We start from the raw sequence: 24976 nt of genomic DNA on the forward strand, positions 1-24976 counted from the left end.
AAGAGACAAAGACAGGAATGGAAGATTTGATCAGAAATTCAGCTTAGTTTTTTAGCTCTCTCTTTAAAATGAAGCTTTCAGTGAAGCTTAGAGCAAGCTGTAGATTAAAAAAATTAGCTTGTCTTGAGGGGTTAGGCTCATGCATAACATGGTGGTGTAGGTGAAGCTTTTATATTAACAAGCATTAAAAGTGCATTCATACGCTTAAGGACATTAAAATCTGCAATCCATATTAGCAAGTAGTAATATTCTTATCAAACAACATCTTAGTATAATAAATAAAGATACAAGTTTTGAGTGAAGAATAATAAAGTTCATTTTTGTCCTGAAAAGCTGTTGTTTAATAAGAGAGCATTTTATGTGGCAGCAGCTCTCTGGCCACAGAGAGTAACACATAATTTTCCCAGGTGTTGTCCTGGGCAAGGCTGTGAGAATATCAAAGAAAAGAATGATAAACAATTCTTATCTTCACTTGCTGCACCTGTTGCTGTAAACATGTGGAATGTTATGTTTATGGAGATTTGTTTACCAAAGGATGTTTCCTTAATTAGCCAATGGTGATGGTGTTTTAATTAAAGGACCAATTAGGTCAAACTGTATTGGACTGTCTGTAAGGGTGATGAGTTTCTTAATTAGTATAGTATAATGAAGCAATTTATCAGCCTTCTGGAATCATGGAGTCAATGCTAATTATTACCCGGCCGGGATGCCATGCTATGACAATTTTAGATATGTGAGTCAGATTGTTTGGTCCAGGCTGTCCATTTACTTCTCCCAGAAATTCACTCTTTCTACACAATAAATTCAAAAATCATTCAGACAGGCAGGCAGGAATCCCAAGAATTTATTTGTTTACATTCATTTTGCAAGGAAGGAAGAAGGGGAGAGCCTATTTTAACCAGCTGAATATAATGAGTTTGAAGCTTCTTTCTCACTATAAACTAAAAATATAACACATGAAGGCAAAACCAGATTTAATTTTCATGTAGAAAAGAATTTTTTAAACATCACAGTCACTTATTTACTCAATGCTCTTTTCCTTCTGAGAAACTTGATGATTATGGAGTGACAGTGCAGGGGCTGACCTCTTAGAGAGCATCTCTGTAGAGAAGAGCCTGGTGTCTGGGTGGATGGCAAGCTGACTATGAGCCAGCAGTGTTCTGGTAGCCAGGAGGGTCACTGATGTCCTGTGGTGCATTGGGAAGAGTGTGGCCAGGTCAAGGGAGGTGCTCCTCCCCCTCTACTCAGCCCTGGTGAGGTCACATCTGAAGTTCTGGGCTCCTCAGTACAAGAAAGACAAGGAGCTACTGGAGAGGGCCCAGCAGAAGGGCCACAAAGGTGATTTGGGTCTGGAGCATCTCTCTTATGAGGGGAAACTGGAGGAGCTGGGCCTGTTTAGTCCAGAGAAGAGAGGAATGAGAGGATCTCGTTAACACCTCTCAAAGGTGAGTGGAAAGAGGAGGATGCCAGGCTCTTTTCAGTGGTGCCCAGTGACAGGAGAAGAAGCAATGGCCACAATCTAAAGCACAAGCAGTTTCACCTCAACATGAGAAGAACTTTACACTGAGGGTGACAGAGCACTGACACAGGCTGCCCAGGGAGGTCGTGAAGTCTCCCTCTCTGGAGACAATCCAGACTCACCTAGATGTGCTCCTGTCGGGACCCAGGACATTTCTCTGGCTGCTCTGGGTGATTTGAGACCCTGGCAGAGGGCTCAGAGACCTTGGCACAGAGCCAAAAACACCAGTGGTTTCAATTTTAGTCCATTGAAAAAATTACCAACTTTGTGTGAAGATTTACAAGCCACAAGAGTTTGAGTAGAATGATAGTTAATTTGTCACAGGGTAAAAAAGTAGAATTTTGGGGATTTAGAATGGGGGTTCAAGAGGCAAGATGAAGGAATCTGGGCATGTCCTGTCCTTCTTCTCCTTCTTCTGGTCCTCCATCTTCTGCTGGGATGATGACACTTTTTGATTGGTTTAGAGTAGAGACAGACTGTCTAACATAGGTGATAGGTATTAGAAAATTATTGTGAATAATGTACACATAGTTCTCTGTATAAAAAGCTAACACCACCCCAAGGGCAGTCAGTGTGCCACAGCCCGACCTGCTGGACAGATTTCACAGGTCAAAGAAAAAATGTAATAGATAAGAAAAATAAACAACCTTGAAAAGCAGAACCGATGAATCTTGACTTCTTCTTTAGTTGCAGGGCTGGGGAAAAAAAAAAAAAGACTTTCTAATACCTTGGGGGTCATCTCAACCACAGAAAACCGAGATATTCCTGTGTCACCTGCTGTAGGTGACCCTGCCCTGTCAGTGGGGTCAGACTAGATGACCCTCAGGGGTCCTTTCCAACCCTAACAGTTCTGTAATTCTCTAAGAAAACAAGGACAGTGTAGGTTATTCACTTTCAAGATAATAATAATTTTTAAAAAGAGAATATTTGGCTAGTGTTGTTGGAAAAAGTAAAAATGGCCATTGTCAATAAACAGCCTTCATTGTGATCAGCCACATGTACATCTCAACCCCACTGAGGGCCCTTGTACAGGCAGTGAAATCAGACAAACTCCACAACACATTTCAGCTCTAATTAAAAAAAACAGTAATAATAATTAAAAAAAAAAAAAAAAAAAAAGAGGCAGGGAAACTTGTTACTGGTTATAACATTTTGTTACATGTACCTGTTGCCACTTCTTACTGGTAGCAGGTAACAGCAGCTGGGCTGCAACCAAGGCTGCGTAACAAATAATTTAGTTTTTCTTCCCTTCAAAATTGCTCACTTAAAGTGCCATTCTGCTATGCCACCACTTTACCACACCATTAAAACAAACAAAGGGAGAGAGATTATCATGGGGATTGTACAGGTCTGGTGAGAATGAACCCAAGGTGAGAGATGCCCTCATTCAGCATGATGAAGACGTAAACAGACTGAGGGAAAAATAGGAGAAGAAGGTACAAAACAGTGATAAAATCAGAGTTAACTTGGGGCTACACTGACCTTAGTTGTTGGTATTTTGGTTTAAAAGAAGTGTTTTGATGAGAAGAGGGTAAGGTGGCTTTGTGGGTAGTGTGCTGTGCTAGGACCTGGGGTTTTGTCCAAACCTTATCCAGACATCTTGCATTACACCAAACAACTTTAAACCTTTCCTATAACTTGGGTTTCTCTGGGGCTGCTCCTTCTCTACTTCACAGTCATGTTGTCCACTGCCAAGAGGAAGATGTTCAACAGCTGGTGGTGAAAGCCAGGTAAGAACAGAAAACACGACCACCAAACCAGTTGTGTGGCAATCTCGGAATTTTATTTCAAGTTTCCTTAGACAGGTACAGGTCCACAATAGCTACACATTAAATACATCATGCTTTGTTCATTTTGGTCGCAAGATCAGTGCTCTTGGAGAGAAGGCTGACATGGGAAGGCCCATAGCTTGGTGAGACACAAGCACCGCTGCAGTTGTCAGAGTGCTGCAGCCTGGAGGAGCGTGCACAGGACTGAGCAGGCGTGCCAGCAAAACTGCATGTGGGACCTGAAGAGCTGGAAAGAACACCACCAGAGGCAATGAAGACCCATACCTCCCTGATTTCAAAGACAGCAGGATGTCCAGTGTGGAGGACAATGAATGGCAAAACATCACACATCAAAACATGCACCTGTGAGCGAGACACTGCATACAGTAATGGCAGCAGAGAAATCCTTTGTGGATAACCACACACAGCCAGGGAAATAAGGCACCTCTAGCAGCCATGCTTTGAAATATTACTGACAAAATGGGAAAAGATCATCAGCTTTACCTTATTTTTAGCACACACTAAATACTGAGATAAAACTTCCATCAAGCTCGAGAGCCTGGCTATGTGAGAGGGAAGGGCAGATAATTTCAATCTTTTTTACTGATATCTGTGCCACAACAATTAACATTGCTCTCTCCTGCCCTGCCCCTCCTATTTGCTGCCCTGCTTTCTTCACCTTTCAACCAGCTGACTGGTGCAGCTGACTCAGCAAAGCCACTTTTACCCTGTCTTCTTCTAAAACAAAAGACACAAAATATCCCCAGGCAAAGGTTTCTCCCAATATTTCTTTCATTTGTTCCTTCTGTGCCTTCTGTCTTCAGGCTTCCTTAAAAATGTGATTCCTATTTCTGTCACAGCGTCCCCCTTCAGCCTGTCCTGGAGGAAGGAAACTTCTGCTGCTAAGTGAACCTGGAAAGAATCAGGTCTGATTAGTTAAGCAAAAAAATACCCGGTTTTCCACCCTCCTAATGAGCTTTTTTCTCTCTCTCTTACCACAAGAGGACCCCCTTTCCCAGATTTCATAGGAAACTGGGATTTCATAGAAAATTTCTAAATTGTTTTAAAATAGCTTTCCCAACTAAGCTAATACAAAGGAAGTTTATTGACACTTGAATTTATATAGCACATTACCCTTCTCCCCAGTGCTTTGCTTTCTTCTGAGACCCTAAATTACATACTTAATGATTTTGTGATCACAGAATTTCCTAGTCTTGTAATAAGAGTTATGATATAATACTTTTGTTACCTAGTCTTGTATCAGATGCTCTGATTCTGAGACTGATGTATGTACATAACACCACAGGGTTAAGTTTTTTGTCTCTTGAAATATAAGATCTATGCCGAATTCGATGCTGACAAAAAACATAAAGCAGCCCAAAAGTAATCTCCCCGAAGAAGCTCTACAGGTCAGAAATTTTCAAATTGTGCTCTTTATTTATTTCTTTGCAAAAGCTTAAACTTAAGAACAAAATTTGGATTGCCATCTGATACACTTCTGATGCTTTGGTTTTAACATTATGCTCATCCACACTTTGTTCTCCCTTTCAGCAAGTACCACAGTAACCTGAGACTATTATTTATCTTGAGGTATTTGGAAAGAATCTGGAATGACTATTACTGGCTACAGCTGTGCAGGGAAGTGTGATAGGGTCCAGGAGCAGTGGAGGAACCCCACATGCCCCTCTGTCCCTCCACTTTAAGTGTTACCTGTCTTCCTGATCCCACCTGGCTTCTGCACCCAAGTCAGCCACTGAACAGACTGAAGAGCCAGGCAGGGACAGTGTGGAGGTGAGATAATCCAATGTGCTTCTCTACCTCAGGATCCAGGATCAGCCTTGTCCTCTTTTATCTAGATATAGACATTTAACCTGAGACGTTAAACAATACTGTATTTCCTACTATTATCTGAACAAGTGATTTTGTTTTCCTGTGCTTCTGTGAACTAACAAAGAATGGAGAAAACAGATGTGCACTTCTTTACCATTTCCAAGGCACCTCGAATCACCCCACAGAGGAGGTTACAATAGCAGAGTGACGCTCGTTCCGCTGGCAGCTCCTCCACAAAATCCACCAGTGGGTTTTTGTCCAGGATTAAGGAGAATTCATTCCCTGTGACACTATTGCAGGTCACACTAGGGGTGACCCCAAGATACATTTTGAAAGCAACCTGCAAAAGAATGAAATTCTGCTGCTTAAATGTGTTGCGTGCAAACCAGAGGTGAAAATTTAGAAAGAAGCATCCTGCAGACCAATTTCACCCCAGGAAATAAGGGGGGAGAGCCAGACAGGCTAGAAATCAAAGCACATTTGTCTCTTCTGTGATCAGCTTGAGCCAGCAATGCTAATCTAGAGCTGTGTGATGCCCCAGGAAAACACAACAGAGAGCTGCTCTTCTTTGAAGTTCCTACATTTACAACTCCACACAAAGTGGTTTTACTGTTATCACTCATCTGCTTTCAGTCGTGTCATACTCCCTTGGGACCATTAGCATCTATATTAGGTCATTCACTACCTCACCAGCAACTTTTATAATCACAGCTCAAGATCTCCCACAACTCTGATCTCTCCATCTGCAGTCACTTCAAAGAACAAACAGCCCACCGAAAACAAGGCTCCCAAGACTGCAGACTTGGTCACACAGAGCACTGCCTGCTGTCTTCCCGCGCCGGGGGGATGCTGCTGCGGATGTGCCACATCTGGCGTGCCAGCGCTCCGCAGCGGTGACATCACGGCGCTGTCTCGGCAGGGCGGGGAGAGCCGGGCGCGCCTCCTCGGGCAGCTCTGCCCCGCCGCACGCCGCTGCCGACCGAGAGAGCCGGCCCGGCTCTCGCCTCCCCAGTGAGTACCAGGGATGGATGCGTTCCAAACAATCCTGAAGTTCTTTATGAACCGGAAAACCGCCATAGGTTACAGTTTTATGGCGCTGCTGACAATGGGAGGTGAACGTGTGTTTTCTCTTGTTGCTTTCAGATGCCCTTGCAGCAACGAAAACTTCAGGTACGGTTTGGTATTTCTCTTCTCGCCTGCTCTTGTTTTGCTGGTTATTGGATACTTCTTGAACAGCAAGACCTGGAAACTCTTTACAGGCTGCTGGGTGAATCCCAGGAAAATATTCCCCAGAGGGAATATCTGCCATTTCTTTTACGTCTTTGGACAAATCACTTTAAATGCTCTGGTAGCCCCAGTGATGTGGCTGTCCGTGGCTTTGCTCAACGGGACTTTTTACGAATGTGCCATGAGTGGCTTGAAAAATCCTGCCTACTTACAAGCAGTTTGCCACAGCAAATCGGAGAGCTGCTTTGAAGAGCTACACAAGGTAGCCTGTGACAAAAGCTCCCTGCCCTTTTCAGAGAGTGATGAACTGAAAAGAACACTTCAAGCACAGTCCCAGGTAAGAAAAGTGATAAACAAAAAGCATTACTGTACTGCTGCTGTGATTTATCTGTGGAAGATCCTGATGTCAGAAGTTTTATTAAAACTGTTGGCTTCATGTAAGCAATGTTTTGGCAACCCTGCAAAATACAATAAATCCATCTTTTGGTTCACTTTGAGCTGTTACATATTTCTTAGGGGTCCTCACTGATGGCGGGGTCAATTAGACTAGAAAACCTAAAGCTTTCTTCCTGAATGGAGATTGCTCTAAGGAGGGAAAAAACCCAAACCCAACTGGATTGTTTTGGAGGCTGAAGTAACAGATATCACTGCATTAAAGGGGTCTGTCCTATTAAAAAATTTATGCCACACTCTCCTATTTTAAATCATTGTGATAACTGTAGGTCACTAACAGCAGAAAAATAAGATTAGTGAAATATCTTTTGGCTGCTTAAATAATGTGCTTCTATTTGTGTTCCTCTTTTTTGTGATGACAAATGTAAGCATGTTTTTGTCCTGCTTGGAGGAAGTGAGAAAAAATAAAGCAAGCAGATCATGCAAAGTTGAGATCTTACTACTTTCTACAGTATTTGTGCAGTACAATTTTGCTCTCTGCATTGTAATGCAAATAAATTCAGAGGCAAAAAATCAAAACAGTGGAGAGAATAAAAAAAAGCTACAGAAAAGGGAAAACACTGTGGAGCCAGCAAGTTTTTGTCAGGAACTGTATCCATCTGGAACAATTTCCTTTCCAAGAGCTGGTTTTATTTTTAAGTCCTCATGCAAATAGGACAAAGACTGCACTGCAGACAAAACAATTTGCTTGTTAGTTTTAGAAGGCAACAACAGATAGTGCTTGAGACTTTAAGTTGTATGTATAGGAAATACTGAAAGACCAGGGATTCAGTATTTGCATGAGAATATATGAGTTCATTTTCCAAGCTGCAAGAAAGTGAAAAAAAGCTAAAAAAAGCGATTTCTCAAATATCCATAAAAATCACTAGTCAGTACAAAGGGATTGGGAAACATAAAGGAAAGCTCTAACTATTGTTCAATACTAGTTCCTAAGAACAGTTGTTTGTCAAACTTCTCTGTTTCACAGACTTCCCTGAAGAAACTTTCTATATTACATCAGCTAAACACAGACTTTTACTGGTGGTTTTTTTTTTTTAACACCAGTGCAGGAGTTCACATGAGAGTTCACTCTCCATATCATCACCATTGGAGCATGGGAAATCAGTTCCAGCTCTAAAGCCTCTGAGCCCTAGAATATTTGTCCCACACTGGAACTTTTCCAGTGTTTGAAAACAAGTTGCTTTTTTTTTTTTTAACTTGTTATAATGGATTAGACAAGTAAAACTTGTCTTGGCCATTGGCTAGGCCAGTGGTACAAGGCAGGAAAAAATTGTGCTCACGCTGCTGCTCTTCTTAGGGGAGCACATCCCACAATAACCAGTTCGAGCACATTTTTCCATTCTCTCCCCTTGCTGAGGAAGTAATTATGGAAGTACCTCTTTGAAAATGTTCTTGACAGAATTTTGTCCACATCTGAAGCTGCTACAGAAAAAAAGGAGTTGACTGATGCTGGTTAATTATGTATTTGTTTTGTTGGAGGTTTTTTTCTAATAAAAAGAAGTCAGAAAACAAAACATCTAACAGTGGTCACAGTTTAAAAGGCTGGTTGATCTGGAACAAAAATTACTTGCCCTTTTTGGTTATGTAGTTCTTCATGATTCAAAATTAGTAATTCTTGTTGGGTGGTTTTATGTAATGCTTTCAGGAGTTAGAAAACACTTTACCCTTTACCAAAGATACACCAAAAGGAGCAGTATTGAGAAGCCTCTATTCTGATGGATTTACTCGTTCTCTTCAGTCCTGTCTGGGTTTGAAAAGAAAGGTGTCACCTAAGGGAGGCAGGAGGCTTCCTTGAAATGGAAAATGTAAACTCCCTCCCTCTGAATTATTATAATTTTGAAATTAAGGGGCTCTCAGGAAAAGATATCGGAATAGGAATAACAGTACTTTACTAGGAAAATTAAAAATAAAAAATTATTAGTACAGTAAAAGAAAAGAAACCACTGACAGAGTCAGAATACAACTTGACACCCTGTGGGTCAGGGTGTTGGTAGCAGTCCCATTAAATGGTGGCTGCAGCCCTCCTGCAGTGGCAGGTGTGGTTCTGTTGAAGCAGTGATCCTGTAGCAGGGTGTAGGTTATCTCTGAAGGTCTGGTGGCTGTGTAGATGGGCCGGGTCTTCCCTGGGTATCCAGTGGGGGAGACAGTTGCTCCTCTTGGAATCCAGTGGGAAAGGGTGACTGATTTCAGATTATATCCAGGTAGGAATGTTTGGCTCCTCCCATGGGCAGAGCTTCTCACAATGGGGTACTGTAATTTTTATTAGTCATGCAATGGGACCCACTGGCCCATGAACAGCAGACATCTCCCTGAGGGAGGATTGGTTGTGGAAGAGATAAAGAAAACTGCCCAATTAACAAAAGATAACTGCCCCACCTCTAAAAGATGGGAATAGAATACACATCCCCATTTCCAACCTAAGACAAGTCCCCATGTGGTTGTCCCACTAACATCAAGGCCAGCACCAAATGCAAACAAAGTGTGGTCAGAAATTCGTGATTCAAGTAGCATTTTCACTTGGGTCTTTTTAACCTGAAACTGATTTCTTTTGCCTTCCCAGATTTTAGGCTGGTGTGTGATAGTTACCGCAGCTCTCCTCTCCCTGCTAACCACTTGCTGTGCCAGCTGCCAGTCAAAAGTCAGCCACCTCCAGCTGATGTTCTGGAGAGTGTATGAGGGGACGGAGAAGGAGCAACTGGAGCAGATTTTCCAGCTGTATGCCACCAAGCTGAGCGAGCGAAACCTGAAGTGCTTTTTTGAAAACAAGGAACCAGAACCCATTTCCCTGCCAGCTTTCCAGGCATGGGAAGATGCTTCCCAGCTCCACTCTTTCAGCAGCAGCAAACAGCACTACAGCACGATTCACAAACTAGTTGAGGAAGGCCAGAAAGGAACCAGTGAGGAAAGAGAGACAATGCTGGACCTTGCGGACAGAAGGGAAGTACCATAGACCAAGTATATTTTCAGCTTTTTTTAATATCTTGTTAATAGGTATATTTCTATCTGGTTTCATCTCCACATTTTTTTCACAATGGCCTCTTTCTTCTTCACCATGTTTCCTCCCAGTTAGTTACTTGCTCCAAAAGGATGGAATGAAATTATTTCCCTACACAAGTGAAAAGGCTGCAGTACTCCACAGCACCCAGGGTTCACATCACTAGCTCAGCATCAAGAGCTCACAGTACAACAAAAGGAGTAATGGCTTCTACAAGAGGGTTTTAGCAATATGCTATGTAAAATGTGCTAAAAATGCTATGTAAAATAGTGTGCTTGTCCTATGTAAATCTAGAGACTGTCAACAAGTAAAGTCATTTAAAGTGTGTGAATATAATAACAAGATTCATGTGTCTTTCTGACAGCCAACACACAGAAAGTAAAGGTTTTCTGTCCAGGTCATTTCCAGGCCAATTGCAGGTACAGCCTTGTTTTGAGCCACCAGCGATCCCTCAAGGCTTCTCTGTCTTTGGATATTTTGTCTCTGTAGAACATCTCCCTGTTATCTGCTCCCAGTCTAGACTTTTTCTTTGTATGGATATAAAGTTCTAGTTTTCAGCAAGTTTCAGGCACTGGGTGCAGCCTGTAGTGCTCTGTAATATTGTTGTTTCTGGGCCTGCAGCCAGTGTACAACAGAAGGCCTGGAAGGAAATTCCACTTTTTAAGACAAGAAAATATTTTTGCAGTAAACTGACTTTCATTTTTTTGAATATCCTTGGAAAACTTGGTGTCTGGAGCAAGAAGAACCAGTAGGTGAGGCAACTGCATGGTCAGTGCCTCTGACAAACACATTTCACCCCAGAGCCCTGTGCTTTACGTCACTCACTTGGAATTCATCACATGGCTCAGGGTGGTCAGAGCATTTGCAAATGCTGTATAAAAGGAGAACAAAATTACTTTCCCTGGGGTAGCTGGACAGGCTTTTGTGCAGCCTTTTATTGCCAGTCTCTCTGAGTCTGCAGAGAGTCATAGTTTTGCTGTGCTTGAATCATGCTCTTCTCAACAAACCAGGATATCCTGCCCAGCTGTTCTCATATTCATTTGGTTTCTTCAGCGAGTAAAAACATCTATATACAGACCATCACTCTTTATGAAATAAAACACAAGCGCTAATTCAACTCTCTGCTTAGAATATTCTTCTTATGTTTTCAAGAACTTGTGACCTTTGAGACAAAGTTTTAAAGTTCTTTCATCCCACATGACCCACTTAGCAGCATACTTAAAACATGTTATATGCTTAAATGAGCCTGCTGCTGCTGAAAACACAGATGCAGCACTGCCAAAATGAAAGTCACTACAGCAGATGTCTGACACTGTGCCTGGCAAATACACCAACCATTTTCTCCCCAGGAACCTCTCCTGGTACAGCATCTACCTACTTCCAGGCTATATGACCCCTCCTGTTTCTCTGGTTTTATCTTTCCTCATGAGAACTGCCCCAACTTCTTCTGTCCAGCCCCATTTCAACCTCCTCCCTGCATACAAGGGGAGATAGAACACCTCCTAACAGGACAGCCCTGCTGCCTGGGCCAAACTTCCCTTTCCAAAACTGTCTCTCCACCTCTTTCCTAAAAAAATCAAAGTAAATAGGGATGCGACAGGGAGGACAGCAAGTAGATTAATGAATTGATCAAAGAAATACAGGAAACAAGTAGGTTGAGGTAAAAATAAGGACTCCAGTGTGATATAATAGCTGGGACATGGAGGCAAAAGCAGAGCTGGTAGAGGGACAAGTAGGAGGACAGAGTGATCCCACTTGGAGCTTTTGGTATCCTCTTTTCCCTCAGAAGAAGGCTTAGGGCTCTGCACCTGAGCAGCCCAGGCCATCTCAAATGGCAGCACTTCCCAGCCCTATCTTGTGCTTTATTGTGGAGGGGCAAATCCAAGATGAATTTCCCTCTCCTCCTCCTTGCCTGCTTCATGTTTGCAGGTAGCTTATGTTGAGAGTGTCTCCACCCCTGAGAGCAGCTGCTGAACACTTTGAGCTGCAATGTGTGCCTGGTAGGAGCCCCTCTCTCCCTGATCCCCATTCCCAGGCCTGTGTGACTCTTTTACCAAAACGCCTGTGGCTTAATGCAATTTCCATGTGGATCCTAGAATACTTCTATGAAAACAGACTGAAATAACAGCCAGTTTGACCCTCTGTTTTCAACTGGTATGGGTTTGAAAAATTTAACTTATTCCTTCAAGGGGCTATTGCAAAAGCTGCTCTCTATCACCATTGTTACTGAATCCAGCAGCTGCCATGGCAGCTCAGAAAGAGACAGACTATTGTCAACACTGTCCAAAACAAACAGGAGAGAGACAAAAACACCCAACAAATAAAACCAAACAGCAACAAGATCAACATTTTCTGCTGGAAAATTTACATTTTGCATTAATTCTGATACCCATCAAAATAGCAGTGTACAAGAAAAAAGAAACTTCTGTTCAATCTTCTGTGCTCCGTCTCTTGGTTTAGTCTTTAAATCTCTTAGCTCTTCTTCCACTACACATCTGCTGCTCCATCAAACTTGAAGTGTTTGTTATAAGAATAAAGACTTTTCAACCATGCTAAGCCCTCATATGCTCTCAATTTAGTTTCAGCTGTACTTTGCATTATGTTATGATGCATCTGTCCAAATTCTATTGTTAAAAATTCTTGTGTAAAAGAGAACTTGCATGAAAACTATGCAAAAGAAGTAGCTGGTTTGCAATGGAGGACCAAATTAAGGCCAAAATGCAAAGTTGTAAACTGAAAATTATGAAAATGTCTTGGCAGCAACAATAATTTAAGTGCATAGATAAGCAAATCAATGAATATAAAAGATTTTTTTCTTAAAACCAGGCTATAACTGAACAGCAACTACTTTAAAACTACCATTTACAGTTTCTCAGAGCATAAAACAAAGTTTTTTTCAGCCTTAGTGACTCCAAAAGACTTGAAGGTAAAATGAATGAGGTGGTTTAAAACATGCATCCCATAAATCTGTCTTGTTTTTATCCATGAAATGGAAGAAAAAAGAATATCTGTTTAGACACGTACATAGGCTTGCCAGCAAAATGATGCCCATATAAAGTAAAACCTCACTTTTGAAAATGTTGTTCACAATGCTATGACATTATACATTGCTTAATGAGAAAATAAGATCTAAGCAGTTTGAATTAAAAATGTATTCTCTGCCCTTTCTCAAAAACTCAGTCAGCATTCCATGTCTCTCAAGCAGCAAGAGTAAAAATTGTTAACATTTTGATGGTGTTTAAACACAGAGCACCTAGAATTACTGAAATATTTAGGAAGTCACTAATTTTCAGTCCCTCTGCATACTACTGGGGACTTCTCACATCCAAACTTTTTATGCAAAAGTCACAACACCAAGTAAGTAAGTACGGACTGTTAAAAAAATCGAAACCATGATTTCAGACAACATAATAGCCAGATTAATGAAGGACCAGAATTCATCTGCTTAAAAGGGGAAAGGCAGCCAAAGTAATATTTCTGCTAGGATACTTTTCATTCTTAGTATTTTTCCAGTCAGTGTTTGGAAAGAGGAAGATACATTAAAGGTGTTGCCATCTCTTGCTGATTCCAAACTTGTCTTCTGTTCTTTTCTTTACTCTCCACAGTGCAGCACTTCAATGATCTGTTTACTGTCTACCACAGTAGGTAACCTGCTTATGCATTTCCCTCTCCCTGCTGAGATCTGAAAACCAACATTTACCAGCTCCATAAATTCTGTCAGCTTCTGTCAGACCTTCCAACTGGCCATAAATCAATATACAGGGATCTTGTGTGGCAGCACCTTCCATGACACAGAGAAGGACTTTTCCTGTCCCACAGCTCTGGGCAGGGGGTGACATGGTTGGATTACCCCATCCTTTGTTATTCCCCTTGAGGGAGCTCTCTTGAAAAACCTCTGGAGATGGTAATTTCCTGTGTTCACAGGGTACTGAGTGTCCACAGCAAAGCCCATCTCTGCAGCCACTGCTTTTCAGGAACAGAACTATCCTTAGGCACTGCACTGTTTAATCCAGCAGTGGAGCCTGTGAGCCAGCACCAGCTTGCTGTGGACCAGAGGGTATGGTCAGGCTGCTTCCACCACTGGCACAGACCAACACCTCCTGGTGCTAGAAAAGGTAATATAAATATTAGATCTAAAACGAGAAGCTGTTTTTTTGCAACTCATTTGATCAGATCAATTACCTCAAGGTCCTCTGAGGAGAAATTGAATTAAAAATTTGATTTTGCAGGATTATAGAGAAAAATTATCAAAAAAACCCTAATCCTCAGTTATACTTAGATCCAAATTCTGAATCCCATCTTCAACATTACTTTTTCAGCTGGGCTTTGTTCTTAATATCATTCCTCAATTGGTTTCCATTTCTAACCCCAATTTGCCAGAAAGCCTACTTTCACATGTCCTGTTTCATCTCTTTTTTAATTCAATCCCAACTGTAGCCCTGCCAAGTCACAGGACCAACATGAGAAGACAGTGATCACATGGGAACTCAGTGTAGAAGGGCTCAGTTTGGCTCCCATCAAACCTTGTTGGCCCTTCTCCAGGCCAGTATAAGTTAGCAGTAAAGCCCAGGGTTTGCAGCCTGAGCTAGTGGTGGAAGTTTTAAGCCCCCAGTCACTGCTTTAGGTGCACCTTTCCTCCAGTATTTATTTCTTAATCTGGGAAGCTGGCTTTGTAGTTCTCATTTTATATTTTTTTCCTTTTGCTTCATCTCTTTCCATTTCCACAGGGAACACCCACAGCCTGGTTTTACAGACTTCTTTGTTTTCCAAAGAACTGAAGGATAATAGCTATGATAACAGGTGGTTTGGCTTTACCTACTTGAATTGCTGAACTGCCTTAATTACTTTAACTTTGAACTGGTTTTACTCATCCTCAAACAGATTTATACCTCTGAAGACTTAATGCAGTTAAGTGTTTAGGCACTTTCTCCTGGCTGGGAACACTCCTGCTGAAGAGTTAAGGAGATCATGTAAACAGCTTCATGATTCTGAGCTAAAAAGTTTGATAGAGTATTTGCAGCTCCTTACTGGGTCACTTTAGACATGTTTTGTTGATATGTGTCTCAAACAAATGTGCTTGAAGATTATTTAAAACTTGTTTTGCCAAAGAAATGTGAAAATACTATCTATATCACATTTTGCCTCAGAAATGTTATACTCCTACTACAGAACTCCTTTTAGTTTGCTAAAAATAGTCTTTCAAAGGGACAGCGTGTGCTTTAATGTTTGTCCCAATCATTCCAAGTAATTTTTTACTTCTCTTAAAAAGTCTCTTTGGAAGTATAAGATGCAGAGAAACAGTGTCTTTTTCCATTGTTAATTTCTCACTGCACTTTGCTGTTGAATACTATGTACTTAAGAATGAAGGTTCAACTGCAATAATGCATTTGTAAAGAAGGGAACTATGAGGAATAAAACCCAGAAAACCAGGTATCTGACATGTACGTGAAAATAAAGTACCAATACCAGCTGAAGAAGAATGTAAGAGTGAACAAAAGTTTGATTTTGCAGCCTGGTATAATATTTTAAATGAGGCAGTGTATTTTAAAACAGTGATTGAAATGCTGCTTGTCTCATCTGTTTCATTCAGCTGTCTTCACCATTTCCAATGGATCTCTACCCCAGCTCAGCTTCTTACTGGGAGCCACTTTGTTATGTACTCTTATTTAAATTTCTCTTTGAAATTCCCTGGAATTCTAACTTGCCAGTGGGGGCAAACGATCTTTAGAAACCTGTGTCTTTGTTGTCTGACAGAAGTGTGAACAGCTACTCAGTTAAAGGGAAATTTCCATCAAAGTGAAAGTACATGCTCTGATTTTATCTTTTTGATTTTATTATTAGATTTGTGGGTTGTCAGGAAAATGTTTCTCTTATTTTCCTTTTTTACAGTTCTTCTTTGCTACCACTGAGATTGTTAATTTTGCAGAAAATCTTGCACCTTATTCTTAATATTAAAATTTTAAAGTAAAAAGATATCTAAGGTAATTATGGCAACGATGAGAAGAGACAAATGGCAGAAGCAAAAATATCAAAGTTTAACATCTGTATGAGACAGTTAAGACTTATGCTCCTAGGAAGAGAAAAAAGGAAGGGAATACATAATTTTAAGCTAAGATCACTGAATCTGATGACGCTTTAGAAAATGCAAATCTCATTTACCTGTGCAATCATGTCTGCTGTTTCAGAGTAACTACGGCACTTTTTCACAGCTGAACGAGCCAGAAAGTCATCAATCAGCCTTATGCCAATGCTGTATCCCCTGAGGAGGAAACAAGGAAAGGCAACATTGTGAATGGGGAGCTTCTTTCCACCTGCCATCTCCCTAATGCGTCTCTTGCGCTTCCTCAGCAAAACAGCTGCATGATCCTAATTGAGGGACTTAATGATAACAACATTTTGCTGGTCTACATTCTTCTTTCTGCCACATTTTACAGCACAGTGGGACTGCTGTTCCTGTAGTCATTTAAGGAATCATACTTCTTTAAGCTTGATAGTCCTGGCAAGGATGATATGAATTGTCTACACAGTTTGCACATTGTCTATACGTATGCCCCAATCCTGGGCACCCTTGTTGCAGCATTCAGGTGCCATAGGAAATGCACTCACACCTGATCTCTTTCACTTTCTCCTCTTACCACTTCACATCATTTATCATTTTTCCTTCACAATTATCTGTTTGTCTTCTTTTCTAATATGTTATCTCCCTTCATCTAACTAGCTGACAAAAAAAACCCCAGAAGTTGTTAGTTAACACATGTTACCAATAGGTAAAGGCTGTATAAAAGTAGGGCATTGGAACCTGGCTCCAGCCTGTGACTCAGGCTAAGTAGAAGGGAACTATGGGAGAGTGACTCGGCTGGAATAAGGGTAGAGAAACGTGAGAGATGAGAAGTGAGACGTGCTGTGTGAGTGCCGCATGTCCACATCCTGTCTGCATTGTGGTGTGTGGTGGTTGGTTGACTTGGGCTTGCTGTGCCTTAAAACTGTAAACTGGTAACAGGTTAACTGCTTAAAAAGGCTGGGGTTTTGGCAATAAGGAGCACTCCGTTGCACCTGCCTGGGGTCCCTGCATTGCTCATTACCACAACAAATGCAGGGTTCTTGTACACTGCCATGTCCATTTTGTATTTAAAATACTACAATTAAAAAAAAAAAAAAAACAAAACAAACAAAAAGGGATGGTAGATAATGGAATTTTTATAAAACAAATATTCATTTAACTCTGACACATTAACAAAGGTCAATAACTTCTTAGTTTGCAAAACAGCTGTGACTCCAAACATTTTCTGAAAAATGGAAAAACATTGACACAAACTTTTTATAAGAATGGGTACTCATCTCAGAAATGTTTTCAGGAAATTCTTCATTCCCAGTTACGTGGATTTTGGCAGTGTCTACTTTGTTTTGGAGGCCCTACACACTCAGTGAAACAGCCTGAACTCTGTGGAGTTTCTTACTGGTTTGTGTACAACATCTTTGGCTAGAAGACACTGAGCTGATGACAAGACCAAAGAGTGGATTTGGCAGTGTGAAGATTAAAATTGCAGTATGTCATGTGTCTAGAAACAATTAAATATTTATCTATTGCCTAAGTATCAATAACATTGGCAAATGTGTCATCAGCATTTAGCAAGGTATGTATTAGTGACATACAACACTACTTAGATACATTTCAACTTTTATGCCCTAGATTTGCGAAGTCAAATTAATAACAGACTGGTAAGCAGCTACTTGGCAACTGTACAGTGAAAAACACCCTTCTCACTACAGACTATATATGTACACAGAGAGGGAGAGAGATAAGTACACTGTCCCCACCTGTCACAGGTCTGCTGAGATGTGAGGTTTCTTTGTGAAGCGGGGCTGTTTCATAATCACAGAAGTAAAGAACACGCTTTTTATTGAAACCTGTCATTATATGATTAAGTCTCCCTCAAAACAAAAAGATTTTATAGAAAAAACTGCAATAATGAAAATATAAGGAGCAAAATCTGTCTCCACATCTTCTAAAACTGCTCTCTAGTAATTTCTGCCATGGCATCATTGATGAAGCCTGTGCATATTTTAAATGTTTGATTTTCACCAGATCTGAATGAGAGGTGAATACAAAAATGTATCTGAGGGATGTTATCCCTTATAAGTTTGTGAATAAATTACTTTTCTTTTTCCCAAACAATTATTTTTTTTTATTTACTCTCGTGGACAGTTATTGGACTACAGCTAGTTTGCAAACTTTCAAGTTAATAGTAAAGTGGTAAGATTATTCTGTCCACTGTGATTTCTGTAAATCCATTTTGCAGGTCCACTTTGCCCAGAAATATAAGCCTAACTGTTCTGCCAAAGGCCTTACTCCATGTTCTTGTTGACCAGCTAAAAAGCTGTTTCTTGCTGATTCTCCATTATATTGTTATTTTTATGGCAGCAATGCCTAGGAATCTCAGTCAGGATGACAGGGCTTGTAAACATTGGATCTTCATTTTCCAAGGAGGTTATCCATGTAAAAAATTCACCTTCATTGACATTTTGTGCCATCTCACTCATTGCTGTATGGTCTTTTAAAGGTGAGAGGCTCATTTGTCCCTAAACCAGTGAGGGATATAGGATATGAAATTTACAATATTATATTAATAATTAGCATAACTAAAGGATCAGCAAGGAACAAGTGTAAGCTATGAAAACAATCCTGACACTTTTCCTCAGAAAATTAAAAAGCTAATTGTTGATCTTAATTCACAAATTAGTGTTGTTTCTGTTGACAGGATATTGAACCTTTTCCCTGTCTTCTCTATAACCAGAGACAGAATGCTGGAACTTGTGAGATGATAAACAAAAAGCTGAAAGGTAATGTATATGTAAACAAACAGCATTATGGATAAAACTGAACATTTAAAGCAGTACTTACATTCTATCTAAACAGGCATTGACATCTTCATCTTTTTCATACTCTTTGCACAGCTGGGCTACCAAGGCCCCATATGTGAGTACAAAAAGTTCTCTGCTCTGTCAGAAAATAAGAAAATCAAAAATGAAGCAAGATAAAATCCAACCCTTCGATGTTTTAAAGCTGCTGCTCATTAAAGGCAAGTAAAAAATAATATTTAAATTAATAAAAAAATGTTTGTCCATGGGTGCATAATCACTGAAATCCACATTTCAAGCATGACAGAATCTATATTGAGCCTCACTTGAGTTTGTAAGGGATTTTGGTTGTCATAAGTACGATTTCTTGGTATACTCAGAGTTACTATTATCAGTAATTCTTGCATCTTGAGTGTATGTAAGCTGGATTGACAAATTCTGTCAAGTGCCATCCAAGAATAATAACAAACAGCAGCAGGAAAAGAGCCAATGAGCTATTAATCCTTCTGCAGTTGCACAACAATTCACAAAGGTAGAGTTGATCTGAGTCAAATCATTAGCTGCTTTTTCTAAAAAGTAAAAGGTAGATAAAAATTAGCTCAGAATAATTAAAAAATAGTATAATTCAGGACAAGGGTAAAGAATAACAACAAGATGGAAGGGATGGTGAGGATTGCAGCCCCCATGGAACATGGAGAGCAACTGAAGATGCCAAAGGTATATCTCTGCACTGGTCCTTCCACAAGCACTACTGTGGGGTCTTCAGGTGTGCAACAATTTGGAGGAGAGTTTCCTTTTCTCCCTGCCGTGTCAGATCACATCCATGCACTGCAGAACTGTCTGTATTTAGCAGGAGAAGCAGCTGTCCTTTAAGTTAGAGATTGGGTTGACTCTTACTAAACTTCTTGGACAGCAATTAATTAAAGTGCTATAGCCCTCTGGCATATGGTCAGATCAGTGCTGCTTTTTTTCTTTAGCCTGTGGAAAAATAACAGTGAATACCAATAAAAACAGCAGAACAAATCACACTAGCAAAGTAAGAACAGCTGGGTGGAAAGTTCTGCTTCCTTTGCATCAGAAGTTTGGAGTTTAATCAGTGTTGCTGTTTTAACAAGTCACTGTTCAAAATCTTAAGCAGAATCATTTTCCAAACTCATTTTAGTGATAACTCCTGTTTAAAAAAATTTTCTACTTTTGGCCAAATTCTCAGTAACAAGTTTTCAATGGAGTAAATGGATGTCATACAGGTCCTGTATTACTTTGCTATTATTGTTCAGAAAAAAGTCTCTGTTGCAACAAGAAAATTACCTCAGAGAAACTTAAGCATAATATATCAATGTAATCAAATTTATCAGCCACATTTGCAATCCATTGGAATACTTTTTGTCTGTAAACTTAGGTATACTAACTAATTTTATTACACTCTTCTATTTGTTTTTCAGTGGAGACCCTCTGTCCTCTTTTCAGAAATTGATATAACATTGTCTTAAAGTCTTCAGGAATTTTTCCACTGCCCAGTTCCTGTCAAAAATACCATTCACCATAGAGAAAGCCCTAAGGCTCTTAACTCCTGAAGAAATGTTTGTTTGGAGTCAAACTATTCAAGCATAGAACAGAGATCTCCTTCTCTCTGTGTTTCATTGAATGGCTATCTAACCACAGAGGTATGTAAACTTACCTGCCATTTATATCTTAGACCATAAATACTTGAAGCACTTAGACTTCTGTTTCTGAACAGATTGCAGTCTCAGAAACTTTGTGCCCCTCTTTCCCAAGCCTGTACAGAATCCCAGCAACAGGAATAGTAGCCATAAATGCTGCCAGCACCTCTGCTCTTGTACCACCAATCTTACCCTTATACTTTCAGTATTTTCAGATTGTTCAGAAATAGGAGAGTATAAAATGCATCAATAAAATAATAAGTTACTCTTTCTCCATGCACTATTTTAATAACACATTACAAAAATCTCTTACTATTTTGTGGTTCTCTTGCTTTCTTCCTGGTGACCGAGACATGCTGCTTGTGTAACTCCTGATGTATTTGATTGTCAGTTTATATCTTTTCTTCCTCAAGCAGCACAGTCTTCTCTCAATCCTCTTTCTCTTCTCTTTTCTCCTCTCTGCTCCTCTGTCTTTTGCATGAGATGTGTTTGCTGCAGTCTGTAATGCTGCTGATGCTCCTCCTATTCTCTGCATGCACTGAGCCCTTTGGGAGGAATTTGACTGGCAACAGATCTGCCACTGTCCACAATATAAATAAGCACTCTGTCCATAGGAATGGTTTGTAATCAAATACACAGCTAGCACACATGGGAAGTCAAACAGAACAGGTCTCACATTTATAGGGACAGTAAATTTATTTTGTTGTTTCTATCAGACTTTGGTGTTTGGAGAGCTAACAAAAACTTCAGCTCTAAAGAATAAAAACAGAATTTCAAGATACTGCTGTACAAGGGAAATAAAAATTGATTGTTTTCAATCTAAAGAAGGTATAGTAGTCGGCCAACTCTTACTGCTGTAGCCTGGAGAGTTAATATCTGCCTCAGTTGGGAAAGTGTGGCTTTTAAGGTGCTGCTACCACCACATTTGTGTAAAGCTGCCAGGGCAGATTGAGAGAGCTCAGCTTCCCAGAGGAATAAATTCTGTACCTGTACAGCTGCCAGCCTGTGCAAATGGCACTTTCACTAACCATGTTCCTAAGGGGTTTATAGAATTATTATTCTCTCATTCTTAACCTCTTAGAGGCCCTATTTCTTAATATCCTTGCAATGAACATCCAGGCTTAGTTCATCTATTTTGCCCTGTGGTAAATTTGGCCTATGTAGTTTTGATTTGCAATGAACTTCAGTGATGGTCACTGGTGAATTTAGAAATTAATCAGGTAGTTGTCATTACTTATAGGACTTACCTGCACATACATTCCAACTGAGTCTTCTCAGGAAAGGAAGTAAAAACATATGGCCTCCTCTGAATGTCATGCTGTTATTTAATTTCTGTTAACTAATAGATCCAGTGGTAGAATACAATTACATATATTTACTGCTACAGATACACAGAAGGCATTCAGATGTGATTGATTTGAGATAAGGAAGATTATTTTTTAAATGGTAGTTTAAAATTATGACACAATTCAACCAGGAAAAAAAAGGATTTTCAGTTTTTTCTGTGTAAAACTCAGTCATCCAAATTGCTTTTATTTCACACAGAATGAACTTGTATTGACAATTTTACAATGTAATTGCCTCTTCCTTTTTTTTTTCAGGTGCTCTTCTGACCCTGTAAAACCTTATTCCATTTTATAAGTGAAACAATTGTAGGTACTTCTCATATATAAATTTTAATAAATTTTAAAACTAAGGCATTACAATTCTCTAGGTAGTTACTTGCATTTCTAAACTGAGTCTGAGATGGGTTTGTTTCTCTGATTGTCTCCAACTGGTGACAAGCATCAAATATCAAAAGCCCCACATTGCAAGAGTAATCCCATATTCCACAAGAAAGTGTACTGCATTACATTAAAAAAAAAAACCCAACCTGTAAAAGATTATAATTAGCATAATTCAACTTTAGAGAACCCACCACAAAGCACTTAAGACTTCTCATAAATGAGCACATTTCTATTTATGTGGCTCAGAATATATATGGATTAATTACTTCAGCCTGCATTATTAATACCATAATCATGAGGAACCTTGTGCACCAGACAGTGCAATGGCAAGGACACATCAACATCCTTTGAAAAATACAGACATGCCCATGTGCACACAAGTAAATTTACACATATATTGCTCTGTATTGAGTAGAATGTACTGCATTTCAAAAGCTTTGCACATTATTAAGAAAACAAAGCTGAAATGGTGTGCCCAAATAAACTGGATTCAATGGCTCCAGTGAGGGAAACAAGTCCTTGGTGGACTGTCTTGCAGCCCTGTGAAAAGAGTAGAGGCAGGCACACATCTTGCACCTGTTTTAATCCTGAACATACACTTCTTAGAAGTAATCCAAGGCAATTGGAATAGTGAGAAAGTGAGAATCACCCTCCACTTCCCTTTCTGTCCTGTTTTTCAGGCGAGAAATTTAGCTTTCAGCCCCAAGATGAGTCTTCACAGGGCTTGAGCATTAGTCTGCATCAGTTCTCTCAATTCCCATCAAACTAAAAAACAAAAACCAAATATAAAATATATCCCGAAGCTCAAAAGCACACATAAAAGCATGCACCAGCACTCTGTCTCTTGCAATGCACCAGCATTCTGTCTCTTGCCTATTACGGGAAAACTGACACCTGCAGAGATAAGTACATGATAAGTGCAACATAGAAGTAAATCATAAATTAGATTTTGCCTAATTAGAAAGCCCCTAAAAAAAACAGTGAAAAAATTCTTTGAGCCAAAACAAGAATGCAATAACCACAAAAGGTGAGTGTCCAAATTAGTAAAATACAGGGTCAAGCTTTTGTTTACTCTCCATTTTTTCAGGTGGATAGACCTTGTATTAAATTTTCTCTGACAGAAAATGAAATCACAAGAAGGTAGGTGTTGAGGATTTGAAGCTATGGAAAAAAAGAACTTGATCACAGGTTTCTCATATCACGCAAGTGCTTTGACTAGAAATCCAGTGTGGCTGCTTCTCTCACCACATTTCCAAATAAAGCAATGCCATTGCTGCCACGTTGCTGTAGTGCCCTGCTTAGGAAACATTCTCAGTTTGACCTGCTGAAACTTCCTTGGTTAGGCCATGTTTCTCAAGAGGATGTTTTGAGATTTGAGCGCCTCCTTTCTGCTCTCTGCAGGAACTTAAAATCTCATAAATTTGCCTATAAAACACAGTTGAATTCTGAAGTGATATATGTAAGCTTTAAAAAAAATCATTAACAGATTTCTATCCTTCCCTTAACATAAAACTTATTATTTTTTTCATCAGTGCTTGTCCTAGTTATGGGGACAGGAACTCCTCCAAAGGCCAAAGAGACCATGAAAATTACTTGTCAGCCTGCATCTAGACTGTGACCTGGCAGCTCACAGGACATGGGCAGTGCTCCCTTCTACTCCCACAGGAAACCTGTCATGCAGGAGCTTTCATACCATGCTTTCTAACACGCACAGGTGGGCTTGACATCCATGCAAAAGAGCTCAAAATGCAGCCAGAGGAGCTAGAGAACATCGGCCTTTTGACTGCTGACTCAGTGGTGAAAACACATCTGCAAGACCAGAGAGACCAGGATTCTGTCTCCTCCTCCAAACTTCAGATGGAAAATAGAAGATCACTTCCCTCTTCCTCCTTAACTTTGCCTGGCCATTAGATAACAAAATCCTGGTCTTTTTTTAATCCAATAAATATCAAAATACTCTATGTGGTGAAACTAATCACAACTGGTAGAACTATGGCAGGAAAGTTGGAGAACACAGCTTCTTTGCAGCACAGTCACATCCCCTCACTAATAATAACTGAGCTTTTGAAAGAAAGAGATGAGTGAGTGAGTTTTTACTAGGTAAGGTGGAAAAGGGAGCTGAAACCAATCTCTCTATTCTGCCATGGTTGCTTTATTTCAATAAAAAGGAGAATAAAAATAGTTTGCTGTGTATGGGAAGGTGAAATCTGTATTCTAAAAACCATGTCTTAAAAGAAATGACAAATGATTTTCACTCCTTAAAAAAAATATCCTTTTCACTCCTTAAAAAAAATCTCTCCTTCTCATAAGTGAGATTACTGGCAGTGAGTTCAAGCTGACAGAGTCTGGCAATATGAAAAGCAAAACCATGACTAAGGTTTGTTCATGGATCCTATTTGCCTGAGATGTCAGATATAAGCATCTTTGTGCCTCACAGGCCAGCCAGCTGTCACCTCAGGTAGTGGTATTTTGGATTGCATCCAGTCCTAACTCTTCCTTGGAATTGGACAAAGAGCCTAAATGTCTACCTCAGGACCCTGGGTTCCTCTGCAAAGGCGAGTACTTAAAGGTTTGATGTGCCACCCAAGCTCTTAATTGGATCCAACCCTGTAATTTGTTCCATAATAGGATGACCCAGCAGGATCATTTACAGCAGGCAATGAAAGCAAATGCCAAGGAATGAAAATGCAGAAGTACAAAGTTGTTGTATTGATTGTATAAATTGCCTCATTCAACAGCCTTAGGCTGACTATTAATATTTCAGTGTTGGATACCACTTCAGTTTCACATCTAATGTGTTTCTTGAGTAAACAAGTGATGCTTGGGAAAGCCTTCCTCCCTTATAAACAAAATAAGACACAAGTTCCAAAAGAAATCTCAGAAGGAATCAGAGATTTTAAAATTAACTGAGGCATAACGGAAGACTTATAAAATAA

At 40.0% G+C, this 24976-nt stretch overlaps 2 protein-coding genes across 2 annotated transcripts; one reads left to right on the forward strand and one right to left on the reverse strand.

Moving 5' to 3' along the window:
- Window positions 1-3286: 3286 nt before the first annotated feature.
- Window positions 3287-20848, reverse strand: TRAPPC3L (trafficking protein particle complex subunit 3L). The gene is made up of 5 exons (XM_063151044.1): window positions 20627-20848; window positions 18696-18793; window positions 15953-16052; window positions 5273-5458; window positions 3287-4200 (listed from the first exon to the last, which is right to left on the reverse strand). The coding sequence occupies exons 1-5, from the start codon at window positions 20846-20848 to the stop codon at window positions 4081-4083; spliced, it is 726 nt and encodes a 241-aa protein (XP_063007114.1). The 3' UTR covers window positions 3287-4080.
- Window positions 6070-12349, forward strand: CALHM5 (calcium homeostasis modulator family member 5). Its single transcript, XM_063151043.1, has 2 exons — window positions 6070-6682; window positions 9359-12349. The coding sequence occupies exons 1-2, from the start codon at window positions 6143-6145 to the stop codon at window positions 9746-9748; spliced, it is 930 nt and encodes a 309-aa protein (XP_063007113.1). The 5' UTR covers window positions 6070-6142; the 3' UTR covers window positions 9749-12349.
- Window positions 20849-24976: the final 4128 nt, after the last annotated feature.

Source organism: Melospiza melodia, chromosome 3, assembly GCF_035770615.1.
Source record: "Melospiza melodia melodia isolate bMelMel2 chromosome 3, bMelMel2.pri, whole genome shotgun sequence".
In the NCBI taxonomy this organism is placed as follows: domain Eukaryota; kingdom Metazoa; phylum Chordata; class Aves; order Passeriformes; family Passerellidae; genus Melospiza; species Melospiza melodia.

Bases quoted from the DNA above. Each gene is read 5' to 3' on its own strand.
- CALHM5 (XM_063151043.1), top strand. From the start codon at position 6,143: ATGGATGCGTTCCAAACAATCCTGAAGTTCTTTATGAACCGGAAAACC. The intron at 6,683-9,358 runs GTAAGAAAAGTG...TTGCCTTCCCAG, and splicing joins CACTTCAAGCACAGTCCCAG to ATTTTAGGCTGGTGTGTGAT.
- TRAPPC3L (XM_063151044.1), bottom strand. From the start codon at position 20,848: ATGCAGAGAATAGGAGGAGCATCAGCAGCATTACAGACTGCAGCAAAC. The intron at 5,459-15,952 runs GTAAATGAGATT...ATTCTTTTGCAG, and splicing joins CAGCAGACATGATTGCACAG to GTTGCTTTCAAAATGTATCT. The intron at 4,201-5,272 runs GTAAAGAAGTGC...GATTCTTTCCAG, and splicing joins TTCGAGGTGCCTTGGAAATG to GTTCACTTAGCAGCAGAAGT.